General features: G+C 42.1%; 1 protein-coding gene across 2 annotated transcripts in view; it reads right to left on the bottom strand.

Annotated features, from left to right (window-relative positions):
- The window catches only part of vps13a (vacuolar protein sorting 13 homolog A), a 238,157-nt gene that overhangs the window by 131,483 nt on the left and 82,212 nt on the right, over window positions 1-24,462 (bottom strand). For both annotated transcript variants that reach the window (XM_060931353.1, XM_060931352.1), the window contains exons 23-29: window positions 22,855-22,999; window positions 22,648-22,732; window positions 16,006-16,181; window positions 7,643-7,799; window positions 7,454-7,533; window positions 7,292-7,351; window positions 664-850 (exon numbers count right to left, since the gene is read on the bottom strand). In XM_060931353.1, coding sequence (XP_060787336.1) covers window positions 664-850; window positions 7,292-7,351; window positions 7,454-7,533; window positions 7,643-7,799; window positions 16,006-16,181; window positions 22,648-22,732; window positions 22,855-22,999 — 890 coding nt within the window. The remainder of the gene's footprint in view (window positions 1-663; window positions 851-7,291; window positions 7,352-7,453; window positions 7,534-7,642; window positions 7,800-16,005; window positions 16,182-22,647; window positions 22,733-22,854; window positions 23,000-24,462) is intronic.

The following is a 24,462-nucleotide window of genomic DNA, read 5'->3' on the forward strand; positions in this document are numbered from 1 at the left end:
AAAAAATCGGATCTGTGTCGTTCATATTGTCAATAAAAGATCGGATACAGGTCACATATGGGCGAAAAAATCGGATTTGAGTCACTTCAGCCTGCTGTGTGAACGTAGCCTAAAACAGGACCCATATGTTTTTTGGAGTTGACATGCCGCGTGCAGTCATCGCGACCACCATGAGTGATGTTAATGTCAGTTCTACACAGTTTGCAGCGCGCGTATCCATTGCCCTTTTGACTGGGTGTAATGCACGGCCATTCTACCGTATCGAAAATAGCGCGAACCAATGTGCGGAATCTGCGCATGTCACACACAGCATGTGTGGTTGTCGTAAAAATAAATAGCCTAGCCGTGAATCGCGCATGGATTGAAAAAGTCGCTTGGACATTTAAAAACAACTCACTGGAATTTTTTAAGACTTTATAATAATTCCGTACAGAATAACACTGTTTGCCGTAACATCGTATTTACGTAACTTTTCCGTACAAAATACGGCCAATCCGTACTAGTAGGCATCTCTGTTACAATGAAAAACACCACAGAAACCCAGTAACCTGAATAATGTAATCCTATAGCATCAGTAATACAAGCCCAGAGAAACTAATGGGTGCTCAGGTGTCACTAAACAGACTCCTTTGTTACGGACAACCTCGATTAAGGCAACATTACAGGATTTCTTGGTAACGCTGGACTCCTCTTTCTTCTCCTCCTCGCTGTCTCCCTCGTCATCCTGTTGGGGCGCAGGCTGCTCAACAGGCTCGTCCTTCTTTGCAGGAGGCAGGAGGCTGTTCAGGTAGTTCATAGAGTTGAGGAGGGCTTCAGTATGGAGGTGCACATCCAAGGAGGAGAAGTTTACCTGTGATTTAAAAGTGGAAAAAAGGTTTATATGGTGATTATTTGTGCGGGAAGATATCAGCTAGCTAGCTCACAATGATTTGTACGTTCCTGTCACGGGTGCGTCTGACAAGCTGTCGTACTTTAAAGCACAGACGCAGAACCATGGCCTCACTTTCGTTTATAAATGCCTTGAGACCTCAAGAATGGCACAGGAATAGTTTTAAACGTTAATAATAAATCTAATATAGTCATTTTTACGATTAAAGTGATTCATATAGGTAGCGGTCTGAGTGAATGACCTCGACGTCCGTAACGTCACAGAAGGAAGTCTATCGGTCTCATCGCCATTTCCGCTATACTAAAAAACAGAGCTGACTGCAACGCCGATCCTCCATTTTGAGCTAATTTATTGCCATGCCATGTAGATGTGCCAGCAACATGACAGAAGGTGGATTTACGTTGCATTCGTGGCCCAAGAATGTTCAAACTGCAAAGATTTGGACGCGTTTTGCAAGAAGTTCACAGGCACATTGGGCTCCTACGAAGTGGTCTCTCCTCTGCTCTGCACATTTTACTGAAGACTCGTACGAGACCTCTGATCTGTTGAGGAGCGTTGGCTATAAGCCCGTATTGAAAGAGGGTGCAGTATCAACAATTAAAGGAAACTACAAGAAAAGGAAAGTGAGTTCAGTTGCACCAGTCCTCCCGGAGCGTGAGCTGAGGGTTGTTGGTAAAACCCGGGATGGAACGGGACGGGACATATCGCTCGGGCAGTGACCTCTCCACGGTTGTTGCTAAAACCAGTGACGTTCCGTCCTGTCCCGGGTTTTAGTAATTGCCTGAGCTGAGCAGTAATGGCGGAACACACAGTATGGAGAAAACGGAGAATGAGTGGAGCAGCCGTCTGATTTCTGCGCTGGATATCGCTGCCATGTCGCCCTTACGTGGAAGAAGTGCATGAATGGAGAACTGAATGAACAACTGAAAGTCAGATTGTTTCAAAAACAATCGGCCACAAGGACGGCCTTCAAGAAGCGAGAACGCAGACGGGTAAGCTCCGACTCTCATTTGGATATAAAAAAAAAAAAAAAAAAAAAAAAAACACGTTGTTGACCTGCATTTAGATTAATACATGTAACCTGTATTGTGTGTTTAAGTTAGCGGTATAAGATGATTTAATTTGCTTCAGAATGTGATTGTCACAGTTCATCTGATTATTTAATTAGCCTTTTACGTTTTATCAGTGAAAATGCATGCATGTACATGTGTGTTGCATAAGTTATAACACCTATCCTGTTTTAATGAGAGTCAACCCACAATCAATGAAGTCAAATCAGTCTTAAGGCCAATTTATGCTGACAACCCAGTCCTCGCAGACGGCGGCGCAGATGGCGTCTGCGTAGCCCCCCCCACCTTCGCAGACGCTCTGTGCGCACCTCCCAAAAATTGTGACCACCACAGAAGCCTCGCAGACAGCGTCGCAGACAAGAGGGCTCCGATTGGTCCACTCTACATCCGCTGTACATGCACTTCCACTTCCCTTCTTTCCCGGTTTGTTTTGTTTTCACGACCGCCATTTTTAAAAACACGAGCGAAGATGGAGCAGCACGAAGAGCGGTTGATCGAGGAAGTGAGGAAGTACGTACATCTATACGACTCCAGTTCTAGTCATTATAAGTAACCGGAGGATAAACACTCCACTAACCACACCCACCAACTACTCCTAGCGATTTCGCGCCCCCTTGCGTTGTAGCGGTGAATAACATCGCGCACGCCTATTACTCCCCGCTCAACGATAAATTACAACTGTCTGCGAAAAGCTATCTGTGAAAGCCTTGTCGCAAGAGCATGCAGAGGCCCTTAGTTGAGCAAGTCGGTAACGGGATTTCTTATTTTCACTATAAATGTTTATTTATATGACTTTGGTCTATAGCTGTAAAAGGCGTCGGCATTAAAACCGGTTCCCGCTGTGACGTCACGCACTCGGGGCTGGCTGGCTCAGCGGGGCAGCTCGAATGCCAACTTTGCGGTCAATTTTAACTCTCAAATATATATTTTTAAATCCCCATTTATGCAGCATACAAGAGTCAAGAGTGGAGATACTATCCATTCAAATGTATTTAAAAATAAAGGTTCTGCGCATCTCCTTTAAGTCACAAATTGTATTCTTGAACAACTGTTTTGGTTGCCATGTCCACTGATGACGCTGCTAACTCTATTGTAGTAATTATTTCAGTGGGAATTGGAATTATGACAAAGATGAACACAGAGTGATACAAAGAGTAAAACACCCCAGTGTACTTACAGCACCAGTCAATGGTTTTCCTTCATTTTTATAAATTAAAACACTTCTTATCTTAATGATGGATGTCATTTCTCTTTACTTAGTTGAGTGGTTCTTGATATATGGATTAATACAGTTGTAGAACTATTTATTATTTACTGTTTGATCTCAAACGCATTAAGAAGGCAAGAAACTCGTCCACGAATTAACTTTTGACGAGGCATACCTGTTAACTGGAAAAAAATAAATAAATAAATATTCCAGGTGACCTCCTCATGAAGCTTGTCAAGATAATCATGACCTGATAATCACCAGTGTTGGGAGTAACGCTTTTACAAAAGTAACAAATTACTGTAATGCATTGCTTTTTGCAGTAACGCGGTAATGTAAGGCATTACAGAAGAAAAAAAATTGGTAATATTTAACTCGGTACAAATGTCAGTAACGTGTGTTACAATGCATTTTTAACCTGGAATGAAGTGGTGGGCTTTTTTTCCTTCATATAAATTCGCCAAAATCACGCGAGATCAGCAGAGGTGAAACATCCGCGCAAAATGTTTCACTTCCTTTTCCTTTAGGCTAGTCAGACAGGAGAAAGAGATGAGTGAACCTGCAGCTGATCTAACGTCGGATAGCACATTCTCCAGATGGGCACACGCCCATTACTTTAAGTTTGTGAAAAATAAGGATGTGAAGAACATCGTAGTCAAATGCACTTTGTGTGCTAAACCTAAAGAACGGTTCACTTCCCGAAATAGCACCAGTAATTTAACTAAGCATTTACAGAGGTGCCATAGTAACATGAAGTTAGCAAGGAAGCATGAGGATGAGAGTGGCGATAAAATCACAAAACAGCCAAAATTAACGTTCTCCCGCACTGAGATGCTCCTTCAGCCTCAAGAGGTTAGGAGACTTGTGGCGGAGTATCACTACGTTCAGACTGCAACCTGAAACGACCCATATCCGATTTGTTGTGAAATCCGGTTTTTTTGTTAGGCCGTTCACATTACCAATTATATGAGACTTGTATGCGATCTCCAATATGAACGGAAAACGACCCAAAAGTGTCCCGCATGCGCAAATTGACACGTAATAAGCACATCTACGTAATACGTAAACAAACAAACAAACAAACAAAAAAAAGCACTCTTCAAGTTTGCAAGTAAAGCATGGAGATGAGGCGAGACCTGGCGATGTGGTTTTTGTGGCGGCGGCAGAACTCGCACAATAATCTGATTAATGTGGGCAGCAGACTAATGAGACCGAAGGTGTCAAATTACTGGAAATTTCCAGAATAATCTTATAATCTTGTAATACAGGATGGTTTAAGTTATAAATCAGTTATAGAAACTGTTTTATTTAATCAGGCTAACAGATCAACATCCAGGTCCCTACCAAACCCACCATTAGCTTGATCAATTCTATAAAAGTCTATTTAAATTCTGAAAACTGTACAAATGTTGTTGTTTTCCACCAAAGAGGCGGGATTAGCCAATGCAGAATAGTGACGTTTGTCTCTTGTTGATGACGTGTAGGTCGCATGAATGCAACCTGTCCGGTCAGACTGCAGTCGCATGTGAAAACTAGACCGGACAATTCCCCGGGGGAAATTGTGAGAGGATGCAGTGCGCGAAGCAATTCGGTCACGCATGTTCACTGGCCGTGAATGTGTGACCTGCAATGATGTTTCAATGCAATGATTATGTGTGTGCTTGAGACAGCAGCCGTCATGAAGAGCTATTCAAGAGTATAAACAAAAAGTGACTACAGGTGGAAATTAGCATGTACTGCTATAACCTGGGACAGACATCTGTCCTTACCACAAGGATAATGTTTAATTTGTGCACTGTCCCTTTTAAAAATAAAATAAACTCTAAACTCTAAGAAGAGTGTTTGTAGTTTGTATGTACGAACAGAAGTGTTCCTAATAAAGTGGGCGGCTAAGGTGAAGTGTCATGCCGACTGAGGCTGTTTTTCTGTCACGTTTATAATGGGTGTCAATGAGGCCTTTCGGCTGCCCTCTTCTCAGTTTGAGGCTTCTCATTCAAAAACTGTTAATCCTATCGTTTAGGTAGACACATTGTGTGAATCAGGACAAGTTTTCCTACTACTTTTGAGAAAATCATGTCTGTAGAGTGAAATTTGTGGCTGAAAACACAGTTTAAGTTTGAAATTTTGAGCATGATTTGTGTGTGCTTGAGACAGCAACCCCCCCCAGTCATTGGCCCCAGTCGGCATGGCGACGGGCCTCAGGAGAGCTAAGACACACAAGGTATTGAGTTTTCTGCTGTTTTTTTGCTCAGGACCAGGCCTCGAACAATGACAAATAACTCGACCACGAAAGCAGCTATTCACAAAATTCTTTCACAGTGAGCGCTAGAAGGGTCTCCTGAATAAAATGATGTATTTTTTTTCTCTGTCGTGTTAAAAATAAGGACACTAGAGCGATTTAAAAATGACTGACTTTTCTGTCACATTTATAATGGGTGTCAATGAGCTAAGACACACAAGGTCTTGAATTTTGTGCTGTGTTTTACTACGGAACAGGCCTCGAACAATGACAAATAACTCGACAACAGAAGCAGCTATTCACAAAATTCTTTCACAGTGAGCGCTAGAAGGGTCTCCTGAATAAAATGATGTATTTTTTTTGTCTGTCGTGTTAAAAATAACGACACTAGAGCGATTTAAAAACGAGTGACTTTTCTCTCACGTTTATAATGGGTGTCAATGAGGGCTGTCAGCTGCCCTGTCCTCAGTTTGACGCTTGTCATTCAAAAACTGTAAATCCTATCATTGAGGTAGACACATTGTGCGACTCAGGACAAGTTTTACTACTACTTTTGTGAAAATCATGTCTGTAGAGTGAAATTTGTGGCTGAAAACACAGTTTAAGCGAGAAAGTTTGAGCTTTATTTTCAACCTCTCTCCACTCTAAGTTAACGAGCTTCACTGGTGTGTAACGCAATAGACACCCATTCAAAAGCCGGATTTTCTCCCAGAACCCACATGGCGTTTGAGCCGGGACTGATCCGAAAGTGTAGAACCTAGCAGAAAAGTTGAATGCCAGATCCACAGAGGAGAAGTTTTCCTACGTTTTAGAGTTTGAATCACGTCTCTAGTTTAAAGCATGCCAGAGCAGCGGACGTTTGAAAAACGTTGAAAAAGTGCTTTTTTTTCAATTAATTCCATAGAAATGAATGGGTTTTTTTTTCGACCATTTTTTCGCGACTACGTCGCGAAAAAATCGTATTCTGTAGAGAAAAGTAATAGCATAGCGAGTCCGATCGAGCCGCACGTTTTGATGTATTGTTTGTCTGTGTGCTACGTACGGTTATTGAGTTATTCGAAATCAAAAATTGCGTAGGAATAATATAAGAAGAAGAAGAAGAAGAAACACGTAGAAGAACAATAGTTGCAGTGCTTTGCACTGCAACCTATGGGCTCCCCTAGGGGAACATCGGGAATATCACTGTCGATGGTGTCCATTTCGGTAACCTGTTTACATTAGATTCCCAAGCGCTGGCTCCTTGGAAAGTTTTTGTTGCGTCACGGGTCACGTGACCACCTAGCTCATTAACGAATCCTTGTTTTACGCTGATGTATAAAAAAACTTGAATAATGTGATGATTTTCACATTTTTGATGCCCTGCAGTGATTTAGATGGCATTTCTTATGTCCTTTATACATAATTATACCCAGAAAAAAATCCATGTCCCATATCCTTTAAGTATAGCAACAAAAATTGTGGGGGGGGGGCTGTTGTTTATTTGCTCTCTGGGGGGGGGGGGGGGGGGGCTGACTCTCCCACACTTTGAAAACCCCTGCTTTACCACATACTTCCAGATGTTATTTCATAATGCTGATGTCTTCAGTATTGTTCTCCAACGTAGAAAATAGTCAAAATGTAGCAGAAAAACCTATGAATGACTGGGTGTGTGTCAAAGATCAATAACGTGTTAACGCAATGAATTTTTAAAAGACGCTTTTGAAACTGTACTCCTTTTAAGACCTTATGAATATTGCTTGGCATTAAATTTTAAAATCATAGGCAGCATGAGCATTAAACATAGCAAGAAAGTCAGTCAATCTGCACAACACTCCAGCTGAGCCACGTTTCAGCGCAGCTTCCAACATCTTTAAGAAGCATTTTGGTAGCTTGGCGTTCAGACTTACCTTGATTAGTTGCTCCGTGTTTTTATACACGAATTTAAAATCTGGAGCGTTCTTATCCGCCTGAACAGAAGGGAAAAAAAAAAAAAATCAGAGAGAGACTTCAGTGTGTGCACTTTACAAGCCTCTCCTAGACCATCAATTACAGAAACAGAAAGCACTTACTTTAATGTACTCCAGCGTGAGCAGGTCATCCTCGGTGTTATCCAGAGTGGTGATGAGGTGAACCATCTTGTGTTCTCCATCTTCAAAATGCAAAAAGACAAACGATGAATACCATGTGACAAGTGGCACTACCGGAAAAGGATCAGCAGGACAATCGGCAGGTGTGTGCATGCCTTTGGGAGGACATACCCATGTACTCCGAGCACTCAAGGCAGATTTCCCGCAGAAAAGTGCATGCAGTCATATCGAACGTGCGCATTTTGAGCTCCGTGCCCAGACTCTCGATTTCCAGACGCAGGACGGGAACCTCCAAATCCGCTGAAAGGCGGCACAGCTGGATAGACAACTGCAGAAAACCAAAGTCGAAAAACAAAGTAATTCCCCCACTTGAAAACAATAGGAGTCCCCCCCCCAAAAAAACTGTGCGTCTATGGGAGCTTTAGTTACGATGTACTCGGAGTAAAAATGATCATGATTGGTTCAGTCAGGCAAAAAAAACAAACCCAAGATCAACTGTGAGCTACTGCTCACTTACATATCCCCCCTCCACTCCCGCTTATATCAGAATGCAAGCAATCAAAGGAATAGGACACTTATGAACTTTGACTTCAACAAATAATTAACCCTGAAACCAGTAAAGAGCAGCGTCTCTCCCCAGGGATTTCAAATAGCATCCTGGGAAACTCATTTTGAAATCGCATTTTGCTTCTTGAAATGGCATCAAAAATCCACCCTATGGACCCCTTGCACTGACGTCACCCGAAACCGGAAGTAAACCCTGCGCCATATTGGAAGACCAACAAACTTGTGATTAGGGGGAAATAACAGCAGCGCACGGTATGTGAACCCACGAGGCACTTGCAGCGGTCTCAAAAGTAGCCGGTCACCGGCGGCAAATCGCCGGCTATGGCTTGTTATGCCGCCGGCTATTGTCAGTCGAGTCACAAAATTTAATATTAAATATTTCTAACAGCAAAAAAAGTTGTGAACGTAAATTACATCCATTATGTCATATGTCCGTTGCCGCGTCAACTGTGTTTACATCCTCGACACGAGTGCAGCCATTACTGCCGCCTGTGTTGCCAGATTGGGAGGTTTCCTGCCCAATCTGGGCGGTTTTAAGTGCATTTTGGCGGGTTTTGAACATATTTTGGGCTGTAAAACATCAGCAGTATCTGGCAACATATTTTTTTTTTACTTAATACAAGAAATTAATGGATGCCAACGTTTTTGCCAAAATGGTATTTTATTTTCCATTGTTTAGGCAGCTTCAGCATCATACTGTGAGATTCTGTTCAAATTGTTTTTTTTCTTCTATGAAGCCTGAGCCATTTATTTTATTAGTTTATAATTATTGTTTAATTTAGTCTTCAGGAGAGACTGCCTGCACACAGTACTAGTATTAATAGGTTTTTTTTTCTTACATGAAAGCTGAGGCATTTATATTATATTTGAAGGTAACTTCATGTTGTGCTGTGAGGTTCTATGCACTTTAACTTTTGAACCAACAGGTGCATTTGGATAAGTAAAGCCTATTTTTCTGCATTTTTGTGGTCCTGCTAATCTTTTATATTGGTAAAGTTGTTTATAGGATCATTTCTCAGTGTCTGTTTTTTTAATCAATAGTTTTTCAGTAATAACTTAATATTTAACATATCACTCAATTTTAAACAACCCCCGCACCTCCCCCATGGGCTGCCCCCATAGTCTCCAAAATTTCTGTGGGAAACACTGGCGTGCGTAACAACGCTAATCAAGCTTAAGCTAGACAACCCGCCTCAAATACCCGTCCCGGGTAAATGCTATCCCAATTTTAGAGGACCTGTTCCAAACCATCCCGCCCCATGAAAAATTCATACTTGCATCTCTCATATATATATCCCTGCACACTTTGCATGCATTATGTCTGCCGCTGGCAGACACTTTACCATTTTGCACCCTGCTGTAAATTATTTGTACCCTGCTATTCTCCCAAACTTTGAAGCCCCTGGGCACTTGGTTCATCAAAAACCTACAATGGTAAACTTTTGTGCTGTGTTAGGGTGTTCTAACAAAGCTGATGGGAAAGGTGAAAAGAAGTCTTTCTTCAGAATACCAACTGTGATTGAGACACAAGGGGAGCAAACCAAGGAGCTTTCTGCCAGGAGACAGAGAGAGGATTTAGCTGCTTTATGCAGAGCGGATCTGAATACTTCAAGTCTACAACAGTACAGAATATGTTCAGACCATTTTGTTACTGGTAAGTCACTAGGCTAGAGTGTTGTAGAACATTTTTTTTTTATTTTTACTGAATAAAAACATCCTTAATTTTATCACATTTATGTTATAGATTTCATTTCTTTCTTTTTTTTTTTATTTTCCTCCCTTCATCCCTCTTTGGATTTTAAATATAGTTTTTCCCCATGTCCAAATAATTCAAAGATATATAAATAAAAACAGATAAGTAGTAAATTAAAAATAAATTATGAAATAAAAAAAAAAAAAATCCATAGCACGAATACAGATTGCAATAGTGGTCAAGTGCTATAATTTTTTTTAACATGATAGTGGAGAACTTCATTTAATCTGCACTGATTATTATATGAAATATAAATGAACAAATTCTCAACAGGTCTTTCATAATCATTGTTTGAAACAGAATTAAAAGCCCATATAATTAACAGACTTTATTTGAAGAATGGAACAACTGTTAATGTAGTAAAGAAAACACTGTTAACATGTTAATAAAAGAAAATTTGCTGCTGCATTTCATGTATGTATGTATGTATGTACTTGGTCTTCCAATATGGCGGCCTAACAAAATCTCGCGGTACGGTGACGTCACGCGGTAGCCCTCTATATGTTTCGTAAATACATTCAGTTGCTAAACAGGAAGTCGATGTGCGACAGACCTGAAAATGGTACACACGGTACAGAACCCCAATCTGAAGCTCGGCACCAAATATCAAGCAGTTGTGATTTGTAGTTGCTGAGAAAAGTGTTACGAAAATTTTGTAAATCCACGCTATACGCATGTTTCGTAAATACATTCGGTCGGTAAACAGGAAGTCGATGTGCAGACAGACCTGAAAACGGTATAGAATCCCAAGCTGAAGTTTGGTACCAAGTGGCTATGATTTGTGGTTGCTGAGAAAAACAAGGGTGTTTCAGACGGACGGAGGTAAACCAGTACAGTATACTCCTCCTCCTTCTGAGCAGGGGTGTGCGCGCATATATATGAGTTAGAGTAAGCACCAATTTCAATTTTGAGTCATTAATGCATGCATAGGTAATTTAAAATCTTATTTTTGGCTCCCTATAAGGGTATAATTTCTCATTCTCATTATCTGTAGCCGCTTTATCCTGTTCTACAGGGTCGCAGGCAAGCTGGAGCCTATCCCAGCTGACTACGGGCGAAAGGCGGGGTACACCCTGGACAAGTCGCCAGGTCATCACAGGGCTGACACATAGACAGACAACCATTCACACCTACGGTCAATTTAGAGTCACCAGTTAACCTAACCTGCATGTCTTTGGACTGTGGGGGAAACCGGAGCACCCGGAGGAAACCCACGCGGACACGGGGAGAACATGCAAACTCCACACAGAAAGGCCCTCGCCGGCCCCGGGGCTCGAACCCAGGACCTTCTTGCTGTGAGGCGACAGCGCTAACCACCACACCACCGTGCTGCACAGGGTATAATTTATTTAAAAAAAAAAAAGCATTTCACACAAAATAAAATGTCCAGTTGCATTTTACAGGGGTCGAAATTAACTTTTGAAGGTACTTGCCCTCAGGGCAACCAACCCCTAGGGCTGTGCGATGTCCCCTTAATTGGCATCGACGATGTTTACAGTGCAAACATCGTGATGGACGATGATATCGTGGGGGGGGATTTTAATACCACGTTATTAAATATATTATTATTATTATTATTAAAAGTATTAGATACTCATCCGAGGCTTTGGCACGTAAAGAAAAAAAAGCGCGAGGTGATGTGGAATATTTGGCCTTGACAACGGATATGTGGTCCAGCTGCAACATGATGCCCTATATGTCAGCTACCGTACATTATGTGGACCGAGAGTGGGCAATGCAGTCCAAATGCCTGCAGACGAGTTTCATGCCAGAGACACATTCAGCGGACAATTTAGAAGACGCATTGCGCGAGACACTTGCCGAATGGAAAATAGAGGAGAAAAAGATCGCCTGCATAACAACGGGGCGAATATTGTCGCAGCCATCAGGCAATTGAAATGGCCGTGGTTAAGTTGTTTTGGGCACAATTTGAACCTGGCCATAACCAACTCGCTTGCGCAACAGAGGGCCAGTACAGACCGAGCGTTTGGAGTTTGCCGAGCAGTCAACACTGCGTTTGCGCACAGCTGGCTTCGGAGAAATGAGCTGCGCAAAGCGCAGGTGGAAACGAACCTCCCCGAGCACTCACTGATCACGGCAAGATATTAATCTGCTCTAACAATGAAAGACTAGTATTCAAACTATGAGAAGAAACTACACTTAAGCTATTACTCATTGTTTATTTACACCATATCAATTGAAGATGCGTTTCGGCCTTTAGTGCGCACTTGAACGCGCTAATTTTTCCAATTTATTAGTGTTTGAATTATTGCACCAGCTTTTAAAATCATGATTTAATATTGTTTTTTTTTTTTTTTACTGTCTTTACATTTGTCAGAATCACCTTCATTCTTCCATTTGGTTTGACATTATGGCTTAGAGTGGACCATTTTGTGTCTGAAAGTAGGCCTATTTACCAGATTAAAGTTATTTGACTTCTGCCGAAGTCTGCGCTTCACTGCCGTTTGATAAGGTGCAATATTTCCCGACTGAAGTCGTTAATAGTGGCTATTTGTTTGAACAACATGACAAATTTTACATAAAAAGTATAGTGTAGGCTAAAAAATGAAGTCGAAATGTATTATTAGTAGCATACTGTATTTGTGTAACCACGTTATGTTCACTAGCACGTCGCTGCACCATAGCCTACGTGAACAAGCGGTAATAGGATATTACTTTATAATGATTTATATAATTATGTATTTATATATGTTATATAATATATTTATATATTAAACAAAACTAACTAACTAAAACTAACAAAAAACTAACTTTTTAGGTTAAATAGGCCCAGATGATACCGTATATGCATGTTTATGACAGGAGGGGGCGTGGTATCACGATGGTGGCTCTCCATCGTGATGGATGACCACCATCGTCGATGGACGATGGCATCGTCTATCGGCACAGCCCTACCAACCCCAAAAATTTACTTGCCCGCATGCATGCATCAGTTGCCCTACTTTTTTGCAGGTTGACTGGGTAAGTAATTTGCATAAAAAGCAATCTGGATGTATATCAGAGTATGCAATAAAATATCTCAACTTGTTTTGCCATTGTTTGATTACTGATTGATAGAAATCAAGTTAAAACACTCATATGTGTTTGGTGTTTATTTCATCATGATGAACAGTAAAACAACTCGGTATAACTACTAGTATCTTCTATTAAACATGTTAAACAGTCAGAAAACATCATGTCATCATGGTCAAGTGTAACTGATCAAATCAGAATTAAAAATCAGTCCAAAAAGACGCTTCGTTCGTTCTAGCCTACGTGACAGCAGCGCCTCGTGTGAATAATCATATCATGTAGCGCCATCTCGCGAATGGAAGCGTCAACTACCGCAACGAACCAAAGTCAAGGACAAACGAAAGAGAAGACGGGAAAAATAAAAAAAAGTTTTCGTTCTGTTAGGAATCACAACAACTTAATTTTTCTTGGTAAAACAGACATTCAAACACAGTTGTCCGACGGATAACTAGTGATAATTTTATTGTTGCCCGAGTATGAGAATGACTTGCCCATATCCGTCGGTACATGCTTAATTTCGACCCCTGATTTTAGAAAAAAAATTGGATAGTCTAATTCTACAGTTAATTATCTTTAAAAATATATATATAATTTCATATATTCTCCCCACACACACACACAGATTTGGTGAAGCCAATCAAGAAAAATTTGTGAAAATGTTCAAAGTATCACAGAAAAATCAAGTTTGGAGAAAGTCAGCCATAAACTCTGATGTGAAACTGAAATTAAACACACAGCAACCAGATAGCGGTCACATTTAGTCATAATTATAGGTTGTTTTACAGTATACTATTTTGGCGACAGATACATTACAGATTAAGTAATTTATTTACGAGCAAAATTAGAAAAATTATTTGTGGGTCATTAGTTAAAGGACATGGGACATGAAACAAAAGCACGCTATATCAGTTTCTTTCCATTAAAAATATGAATTAATTGCATCAACAAATACAAAATCATCTATTAAATTCAGCAAAATCGTTATATTCGTGATGATTATATGGCATTTCTGCTCGACTTCCGATATGCATTTTCTACAACCGGAAGAGCCACTGTCACGTGATCATACGTCACAAAAACTTTCGGGCACAGCACAAGCGGGTAGATGAATGGAGAAGTGGATGACAAGAAAATTGTTTTTATAGTCTTTAACGTACATTGGACATCATGGTGTATTGTGCTGCTTATGGTTGCAATAATTCCAATGGGAAATGCCCTGGAGCAAGTTTTTTTGCATTCCCCAAGGACCCGAAGCTGAGGAAAGTGTGGGCTCACTACTGCCGTAGAAAAAACTTTGCACCTACTGTTTCCCACAAACTGTGTTCGGACCATTTCACTGAGGATTCTTTCAACTTTAATACTCAGGTACTGAACGAAATTAATTGCCAAGCCAAATTTACCTTCACTCGGTGTTGTACCATTATTTTTTAGACAGGGCGGACGAACCAGGGCATTCGCCCGCCTGGCCGTGCCCGACGAGGAGCGCTCTCGTCCGGCTTGGGAGGCAGACGGCAGCCCCTCCTGGAAGTGTGGTTTTACCATGGGCCTCATGCGGAAAAATGCCGAGGTGCATTCGCTAAGCGACTGAAAGCCGAGGTAAGGATTAGTATTATCATTTTGGGTGTATCAATTATTGATTATCATAATTCTGACTCATTTCGCCATTTTGAATGTTTTCATCTCGGACTCTGGAAGCATTGTATCTCAATCAATCTCGAAAAATATCAGCAAAAAAAACTAGCTTGCAACGGACTTTAGCTAGATCTATGATGAACTTTCAATGTATGATACAAAAATAATACTTCTTTCAACAGATCGTTAGCCTTTGAGCAGAATTGTTTTTAACTTACCAGGAAGTGTTATCGAGCCGACCGCTTTCAGTTTCATGGGGACTGAATGAACTCTCGCTCTCAGAATCATCTGACCCGTCAGAGTAAAGACAAGATCCATGTTCATGTGAATTTCCAGCTATCGGTTCGAATTGATAGGGTCTAACTTCACATCTCTGTGAAACATCGGGAATATCACTGTCGATGGTGTCCATTTCGGTAACCTGTTTACATTAGATTCCCAAGCGCTGGCTCCTTGGAAAGTTTTTGTTACGTCACGGGTCACGTGACCTCCTAGCTCATTAACGAATCCTTGTTTTACGCTGATGTATAAAAAAAACTTGAATAATGTGATGATTTTCACATTTTTGACGCCCTGCAGTGATTTAGATGGCATTTCTTATGTCCTTTATACATAATTATACCCAGAAAAAAATCCATGTCCCATGTCCTTTAATGCACTCTTCTAATCACTATCGCGACACTGAACTCATTTTGTGATTATCTGCCCCATATGAAATTAGGACCCGTTTACACGAGGACGCTGTCGGGTAAAAACGACTAAATATTTTATCGGAAGTGCCTTTCGTCTACACGGGGACGGCGTTTCCGAGGCTGAAAAACGGAAAAAAATTGAAAACGCCTTCCAGAGTGGATAAGTTAAAAACAGCCCCCGTTGCATATCTGTCTAAACTACCCAATACGCGAAACTCTGCTCGGATCTGCTCACGTCGGGTACGCGTTTACATCATACACGTCATATACTGTACATGCCAGCCCGGGAAGTAAGAAAGTAAGTAAAAAAGTAAGAGCATGTCTGATTACATCGATCCAACGGACCTTCAAGCTGCTCTGGCAGCTTTAATAAACGTCCAGGAGTCCTTCGAACATCTATACCGAATCTGCACATATACCGTTAATAAACAGAGGCGGGTATAGTATGCTCTTACTTTTTTACTTACTTACCATAGCCAGAGTAGTCAAAGTTTTCGCGGCGCAGATGTGCAGATCAGACAAGACGGAAGACGTTGCGCATGCGTGCAGACATAGCGGAGGTCTTTCACAGCACCACCTAGCCGCCTGGCATGCACATCCAATTGAATTCCACACATTTATGCATCGCCGTATAGACGCAGATTTCCTCCTTGAAAACGGTCGTGTAGACGCGGAAAAAAGTGAGAACGAAAACGGACTTTTGCGTTTTTGTTTCAGACCGTCCCTGTGTAAAGTGGGCCTTAGATCCTTTTATGATAAAAAAAACCGCCATAACTCGATAAACGAGGGATGTCGAAGGAAAAACATGAATGTAAACACGCTAAAAGACAACGTTTTAAGCAAGGTTGTTTTCTCACCATGTTTATCTCGAAATTCAGCAGGAACTCAGTCATGTTCTTCTGGGGGTCACGTTTCACCATCCCCTTCCTCTTTACGGACGTCACTCTCTCTAGGGAACCACTGCTGGCCTCAAAGAACGGCAGGTCTTCAACTGGAGAGCTGGGTGCGTCAAAGAATAAATCCTCCTCCGATCCTGATAAACACACCCACAAATCACAGGTCGTTTAGTTTATGGTAAAATATCCCATGCTGAACATCCTGCAGAGCCCCATTCAATCAATTATTACAATGAAAATATTATATTATTACACCAAAAGTCAGTGATCACTAAAGAGGAGAAGCAACTGGCTATCGTAGCCTGCAGGGAATCGGCCGTCAGACATTCTGTCGCATGTCCCAGACCCGGTGTAATGTAACTGAATTGTCTTGGCCAGCCCTAAGGGTCCCATCTGCATCTCATCATTGCTGAGGCGTGTGCTCCCATCACCCAATCAAGCATCCAGCCAGAGCAGGTCATGATATTTTTTAACCATATTAACATGCCATTGTTGTGTGTTATGCCTGATGTCAAGACTCTCGTCTCTGCGAGCCCATCACGCAGATTTAATACTTGTGTCATTTTTAGGGCATACCTAACAACCTGTGTTTTCTTTCTCTCCCTTTCTCTACCCCTCTGAGTTACATGTTGGTCCTGGGATCGAGATGCTGGCCTCTTCAGCCCCTCGGACTTCCATCCTGGTGCCCTGTGTCTGGTCGGAGTTTTATCGCATCACTCCTGTGGAGGACGGCCCCATGAGGACAGTTGAGGGTTATACCTGGAGGCCGCTCTGGACTCTTACAGTAATGCTTTTATAGCTGAGGACTACAGCTGACTTGCTAACTTTAGGACTGCAGTTATCATGAACAGTTTTGCACTCATCAACGAAACTGTCCTCATGTTAAAACTGTTAATGTTATAGTCATGCTGTCTGTTGTTGCCCAAATGAGGATGGGTTCCCTTTTGAGTCTGGTTCCTCTCGAGGTTTCTTCCTCATGTCATCTGAGGGAGTTTTTCCTTGCCACCGTCGCCACAGGCTCGCTCATTGGGGATAGATTAGGGACAAAATTAGCTCATGTTTTAAGTCGTTCAAATTCTGTAAAGCTGCTTTGCGACAATGTTTATTGTTAAAAGCGCTATACAAATAAACTTGACTTGGCAACTCCGAGGCCAAGAATATCTCCGAAGAAACTGAAGAGGTCCACAGCTGAGACGGAAAAGAAGCTGTTCGTTGAACTACGGCTGGGCTACATGGAAGAGTGGTGAGCCATACAAAATGCTAGAGATCTGTGGTTGGTAGAAGAGAGCAACTGGACTTGCTTGAAAAGTCTTGAAGACGTTTCGCCTCTCGTCCGAAAGGCATCATCAGTTCTGTCTGTCTAATAGGGAGTATCAAGTATTTATCCTCTCATGGATCATCATAGAATCCGAATCAGCAGACATCTTAGCCAGAGAGGATCGTTCATTTTTGTCAACCTGGAACGACCATCACTGAACAGAGGTGGGTGTCTATGACATCTATCAGCCATCTACAATGCAGCCATCAGCATTCTGATTCGGATTCTATGATGATCCATGAGAGGATAAATACTTGATACTCCCTATTAGACAGACAGAACTGAGGATGCCTTTCGGACGAGAGGCGAAACGTCTTCAAGACTTTTCAAGCAAGTCCAGTTGCTCTCTTCTACCAACCACAGATCTCTATGTACCTGGATGACTGAGTATCTTCACAGATAAAATGCTAGAGACTTGGCAAATGTGGAAAAATTTCCTCTGGTCTAATATGACTGAAATTTAACTTCTTGGCTTTGGGACAAAGCAATACAACCGGCTCATCAACCTGAGAACACCATTCCCAGCGTGAAGCATGGCGGTGGTAGCATCATACTGGAGTTGGCCTTTTGGGTTGGTTCTGCCTTTTTCACCTGGTCAGAGTCACCGGTGTATCATATCCTTTCCATTACACGGTTTGTATAACCAAACCGTGACTGATACCAGAACTTGTTTTGATAGCCTTTTGGTCTTCACTGGACGCTGTTTCTTTGCTATGTTCTTTGAAAAACTCTGGGGCCTTCCAGGAACAGGTGCGAACAGAGGTTTTTAGCAGATATTACAAACAATTACAGGGTTTTTTCTAGAAAAATTTAGTATGAGGGCGCTCACCATGGCGAGGGAGCGAAGCGGGGGGGGGATGGTGCCGGTTGTCCCCCCCCGCCGTGCAAAGCCTTTGAAAAATGCTCCAGTGGGACATTCTGAGTATCTGAGAGGGAAATTGTAACAAATTGTCTGTCAACATTGAAAAAGAAAGAAGTAATCTTCTTCTGCCCCGGACAGTCTTTGGCTTTCTTCCGTTTCGTGCCGCGGGATGACGACATCTTTAAATGCCCAAGTGTCAACAAAAACAACTCGCGAACTACTTCTGTCAAAAGCTCCTGTGCCGGTGGGTGAAAGGTCATTCAGTCTCGAGAAATCTCGCTCTACAAGTCAGCTGACCTTGTATGTAACCCATGTCAAATCTCGCGAGAGCAGCCGTGACATGTAAACAACTAAACATGGCGCCTCAGTCTGGAAAACGCCAATTCGGATTGTTTTTGCACCGTCTGGCGGTGTATCTACTATGATTGGAATATTTTTGGAGCAATTATAACGTATTTGATGATCAGACACATTGTCACGTAGTGTTGCTGGGATGTTTTCACGGAGTCGGTAAGGGGGCGCACGCCGAGAGTAAGAGGGCGCAGCGCCCCTGTTCCCCCGTTTAGACAAAAGCCTGAATTAAATTACATAAAATATAAATAAACAGCTTTAAAAACACGTGACAGAAACTCTAAAGACTTCTGGTGTTGGCACTTTCTTAAAAAAACCCATCACCCAAGTTATTTTGCAAGTAAAAAAGTTCTCTTGCGGTGTTTAGTCCAGGGCAGCAGAGTAAAATATGCTTGATCCTTGCAAAAGTGGCATGTTGGTGGTTCTTCACCTTTTAATAAAAAAAAAAACTGTGCGTGAGCCTTTCATGTCCAATCCGACATCTGGTATATAGACCCCTTCGCAGTAAACGTCATTCATACGAAAGCGGAAATTGCACGCGCAGCCTGGACCCAAAAAAGACTCAGAAATGCCTAGTTGTGTTGTCGGGTGTCAGAATCGTAGCAGTGATGGGGTTAAAATGTACAGAATTCCAGCAGGATCTCACCCATTCCAAAAAAAATCGCCGACGTCTATGACTACAAGCCATCAAACGTGTAGACTGGGATGAAAGCACCATCAAAAATGCGCGAGTTTGCAGCGCCCACTTCATCACAGGTAAGATCAGGCTATTTATTAAATCTTTCTTTTTTATTCTTTCTAGTCGTCATTTATTGATGTAGCAAAATACTTTGGTAACGTTTGTCTGATTAGCTGGGTCATAGTTACACAATGTAATGAACATTGTTAGCATGTTAACTTAGCTTTGCATGCAATTTTGTTTGTAGGAGAGGTCTCGCTTGACTCAAGCAGTCCAGATTTTGTGCCGTCGTTATTTGCGTATGCCGAAAATCACAATTTTAAAGCAAGGATGGAAAGGTAAAATTGTGTGCCCTCACTCTAAATGCCAACTTAAGCTGACTGCTCTAACCTAGCTCCCGCCCCGTTCAGTTTCATTTCTGCTCTCTGCCTCTCGCTTTTTACGCAGCTCTGATTTCTCTTAGCTGCACTCTTTACACTATCATTCCTTTCATGCCATCACCTCCTGCAAATTGCTGTTTAGTGTTGGTATTTGCTGTTGTAGCTAAAGCCACATTGCCATCACATCACTGGCATAATTTGATTAAAACAAAATGAATATGAATGTCCCATTGTTAATCAAGTTGTACATGCCCGCACATAATCATATGCGCCTAAAGACTTGTAGGCACGAAGTTTTTCGTGGGTGTACACTGAAGTCTTGTCAATAAGGTACGAGTATATATCTGGCCATTGTATACCAGGGAACTTACTAACATCGTCCGTCCACTCTTTAATTAAATACGGATCCGGTAGGCGATGTCCACTTGTTAGAGTTAGCTTATTTATGTAGCATTCTCGATCTTGTAACGACAATTGTTTGGCATAATCTGACAGCTCATAATGCCGGTCTATGGGCAGCGCCATTGTTTCTGGGTCCAGGCTGCGCGCGCATCCTGGCAATGGTCGGTTTGTTCACAAACATGCGAAGGGGTCTATACCATTTGCTCATGTCCATTCTGGAATGGGGATAAAAGGGTGTTTTTTCTTTTTTTTTTTTAAATAATAGGGTTATAATTTAGTGCAGTTTGTTTTGGGGGACATTTATCCCATGCCTCCTGATACATCACAACTCATTTACAAGGTTTCACAGCAATAATTTTGAAGACGCTATTGATTTTTTGCTCCATTTCAATATATATTTAAAAAGATTGCTTGGTTAATGTTGTTCTGTCCAGAGCCTTAAAGGAGAACCGAAGGCAATTTTTTTTTAATCTTCAAAATTCTATTTCTCATTTTATTAAATACAGGAATGCATTTTTGATCGCTATTTTGTCGCTGCTGTAGCAAGTTGAGTGTTTGAAATATGCTCTGGAATAGATCAGTCCATATGTCAAAGCGATGGCCGTAAACGAGATTCACTGAGACCTGTGCGAGACATCGTAGGACGAAGTAAAACACACAGCGGAAATCAAAGTGACCGACGTCTACCAATGTGCCCTGTGTCCGAAATCGCTCACTCGTTCACTACTCCCCTGTATAGGGAATTACTATATAGTGAGCTCATTGGCAAAATGGAAAAAAAAACGCTTTCGGACACTAGTCCGTCGCGCTGGTATTAATGGCCCGGTCACACTGCCCGAACTTTGCTGGAGCGTTCCTTGAACGGTAGGGAGGGGAGGCCGAATTTCAACAACGCTCGTCACCGCGCACAAAATGGGAAAAAAAAAATCGAAAACACGGGCGTTGGCTTAGCGGTGCACCGCTGAAGCCGGCGTTGCTTTAGCGTTGGTTTAGCGGTAGCAAGCATTGGTATAGCGGCGTTCTGCGCATGCGGGCTTTGGCTCGGCGGGGGTATAAAGTTGGTTTAGCACCAATCATAGCAAGTCTCTCAGCATCCATGGTGATACAGTTTTACTGTAACTTTGAGCAAATTCGATATAGATGAGGTCTGAACTCAACGGCAGCTCGATTCCAAATGAGCTCCTGGTCCATTTCTCCCCGTATTTATAGCCAAATTCTGGTCCCGCTCCGACACCTCTATACCAACGCCAAACCAAAGTTCATCACCGCCATGGATAGCTGCTTCAACGCCCGACACCGTTCCAGCAACCCATTGTCCGCTCATAAAACGCTTACAACCGCTCCACCGAAGTTTGTGCAACGTTTAATCGCCGCCCGGGCAACGCTGGCGAAGCAGCGGTGGTCCAGCGTCCAAGATTTCTGCGTTGGCCTAGCGGACCCAAGCGTCCACGAACTTGCGTCTAGCAGTGCCAAACTTTGACTGGGCATTGGTGGAGCGGGGGTGAACTTTGCCGGGGTGGAAAATTGCCCCCTCCTCACCGCTCGCAATATTTTGTGCAGCTCAAAACTTTCGGAGCGGTAGGAGGGCCCCTCGAGAAACATCAGCGGTGGCCGAGCGTATACGGCGTTGCTTTAACGGGGGCCAACTTTTGTTAAACGGTGGTGAACGGTTACGAGTGGTGATGAATTTTTTTCACCGCTCCAGGAACGCTCCAGCAAAGTTCGGGCGGTGTGACCGGGCCATTACGTCATTACTGCCGCACAGTTAAAACGTGCCAGATCAGTCAGTCGGCTGGTGGGTTTTCAAAATAATAAATACATGCATGTATTTTTGTGATAAATCCATACTATACTGAGCGCATTTCCGACATTAATCAATACAATACAGTACCTGCATCTTTCAGTTCTTTTAAATCAAGGCTGAATACTTTCTTCTTTGCCGCTGCCTTTTATTAAATCAAATTTGAGACTTTTAATTTGATATCTTTGAGCGTGACCACATGATGGGATATATTGCTTTGGTTACTGACCATCATTGTACACTACTTTTCATGATGCATTGTGGGATACTTTAAGTGCACTATATAGGGTGCAAATAATCCTCACTAAGGTTTCAGACAGCACTACAAAACGGCATCCTCGCTATACAGCGAGTAGGGAGCGAATTCGGACACGGGGGTTGCCCAAAGACACGGGTGCGCCCTCTTTCGAATGCTGATGTAATCAAGCCGGAAGTTTTGTTCGTTTTGATAGCAATCAGGAAAGTTTGAAAAAAGTAGACAGTAATAGTCATATAAACTCCTTTTTGTGCAATACTTCGTTTGGAAAAGAGTTTTCAAAATGGCGGCACTGACACCTGGCTGACACTTCACGTTTCGAAGTCTCGCACAAGTCTCGTGAAGATCGCGCGGTTAAGCGACGCCTGCCGTGGACCAAACGAACAGGCCGATAAGTATAATCTTTAATTGCAATTAGTTGCCAATACGAGTCACGATATAAGGTGACTAAAACCGAAAAACTGAATAACACGTTAATTAAGAAATAAAGCAAGTTTAAAAATGACTTCAGTTCCACTTTAACTATTCTGTGTGCATACGCAAGTGTCTCTAACCTGAGTCAAATATTACTGAAGAACGCAGGTCAACCATAGCTGGTTTTCTCGGGGTCAGCTGAGGGGTCTCTCTCGGTTTAGGAACCTACAAAGGAAAAAAACACACCATTTCTCACACACGGATGTGAATGGACTACGTAATCCACACACCCTCATTTCCATGAAGCAACAACCTTAAACAAAACACTGCATTAGCACCGAATATACCTTGGGTGTGGTTTGCGGAGCAGCAGTCCGAGGCGAGGGACGACTCTCAGGCAGTGGAATGCTGTCGATCAGCTCCAGTATACCACGGACTTTGTCATCAGAGATGCGAAGGGAGAGCAGGCGAAGCTCACCAAATATCTTAAACCTACCAGGAAGGAAAAATCCAGAACAACAACATTACATCATTCATGAGTTTTAGGCGTTAACGCTCACGTGCACATAATATAGCTTTAATTAGAATTAAAACCGGCCTAATTTTTTGCTTAGTGGTTACAAATTGCTGACACTAGACGCTCTTTCTATAAAATGGTAAACATTTCCTGAGAGAAAACGCCATCATAATCAATCAGATGTTATTTAGCAAAGAAAAAAAAAAAAACATTAGGCTTATGTTATGTACAACCCCAAATGTGGAAAAAAATTGGGATGGGATGGAAAATGCAAATAATAAATAAATTTACAACCCCGATTCCAAAAAAGTTGGGACAAAGTACAAATTGTAAATAAAAACGGAATGCAATGATGTGGACGTTTCAAAATTCCATATTTTATTCAGAATAGAACATAGATGACATATCAAACGTTTAAACTGAGAAAATGTATCATTTAAAGAGAAAAATGAGGTGATTTTTAAATTTCATGACAACAACACATCTCAAAAAAGTTGGGACAAGGCCATGTTTCCCACTGTGAGACATCCCCTTTTCTCTTTACAACAGTCTGTAAACGTCTGGGGACTGAGGAGACAAGTTGCTCAAGTTTAGGGAGAGGAATGTTAACCCATTCTTGTCTAATGTAGGATTCTAGTTGCTCAACTGTCTTAGGTCTTTTTTGTCGTATCTTCCGTTTTATGATGCGCCAAATGTTTTCTATGGGTGAAAGATCTGGACTGCAGGCTGGCCAGTTCAGTACCCGGACCCTTCTTCTACGCAGCCATGATGCTGTAATTGATGCAGTATGTGGTTTGGCATTGTCATGTTGGAAAATGCAAGGTCTTCCCTGAAAGAGATGTCGTCTGGATGGGAGCATATGTTGCTCTAGAACCTGGATATACCTTTCAGCATTGATGGTGTCTTTCCAGATGTGTAAGCTGCCCATGCCACACACACTAATGCAACCCCATACCATCAGAGATGCAGGCTTCTGAACTGAGCGCTGATAACAACTTGGGTCGTCCTTCTCCTCTTTAGTCCGAATGACACGGCGTCCCTGATTTCCATAAAGAACTTCACATTTTGATTCGTCTGACCACAGAACAGTTTCCCACTTTGCCACAGTCCATTTTAAATGAGCCTTGGCCCAGAGAAGACGTCTGCGCTTCTGGATCGTGTTTAGATACGGCTTCTTCTTTGAACTATAGAGTTTTAGCTGGCAACGGCAGATGGCACGGTGAATTGTGTTCACAGATAATGTTCTCTGGAAATATTCCTGAGCCCATTTTGTGATTTCCAATACAGAAGCATGCCTGTATGTGATTCCATTTACAGTCAAACATTTCGATGTACTCCAGGCTCAATTTTGATTAATCAAAAATCTGCATAGTAGTACAGTCTGAAGATGCTCTTGCACATTCGGTGTCAATTGAACAAAAATTACGGGAGGATAAAC

Source organism: Neoarius graeffei, chromosome 10, assembly GCF_027579695.1.
Source record: "Neoarius graeffei isolate fNeoGra1 chromosome 10, fNeoGra1.pri, whole genome shotgun sequence".
Taxonomy (NCBI): domain Eukaryota; kingdom Metazoa; phylum Chordata; class Actinopteri; order Siluriformes; family Ariidae; genus Neoarius; species Neoarius graeffei.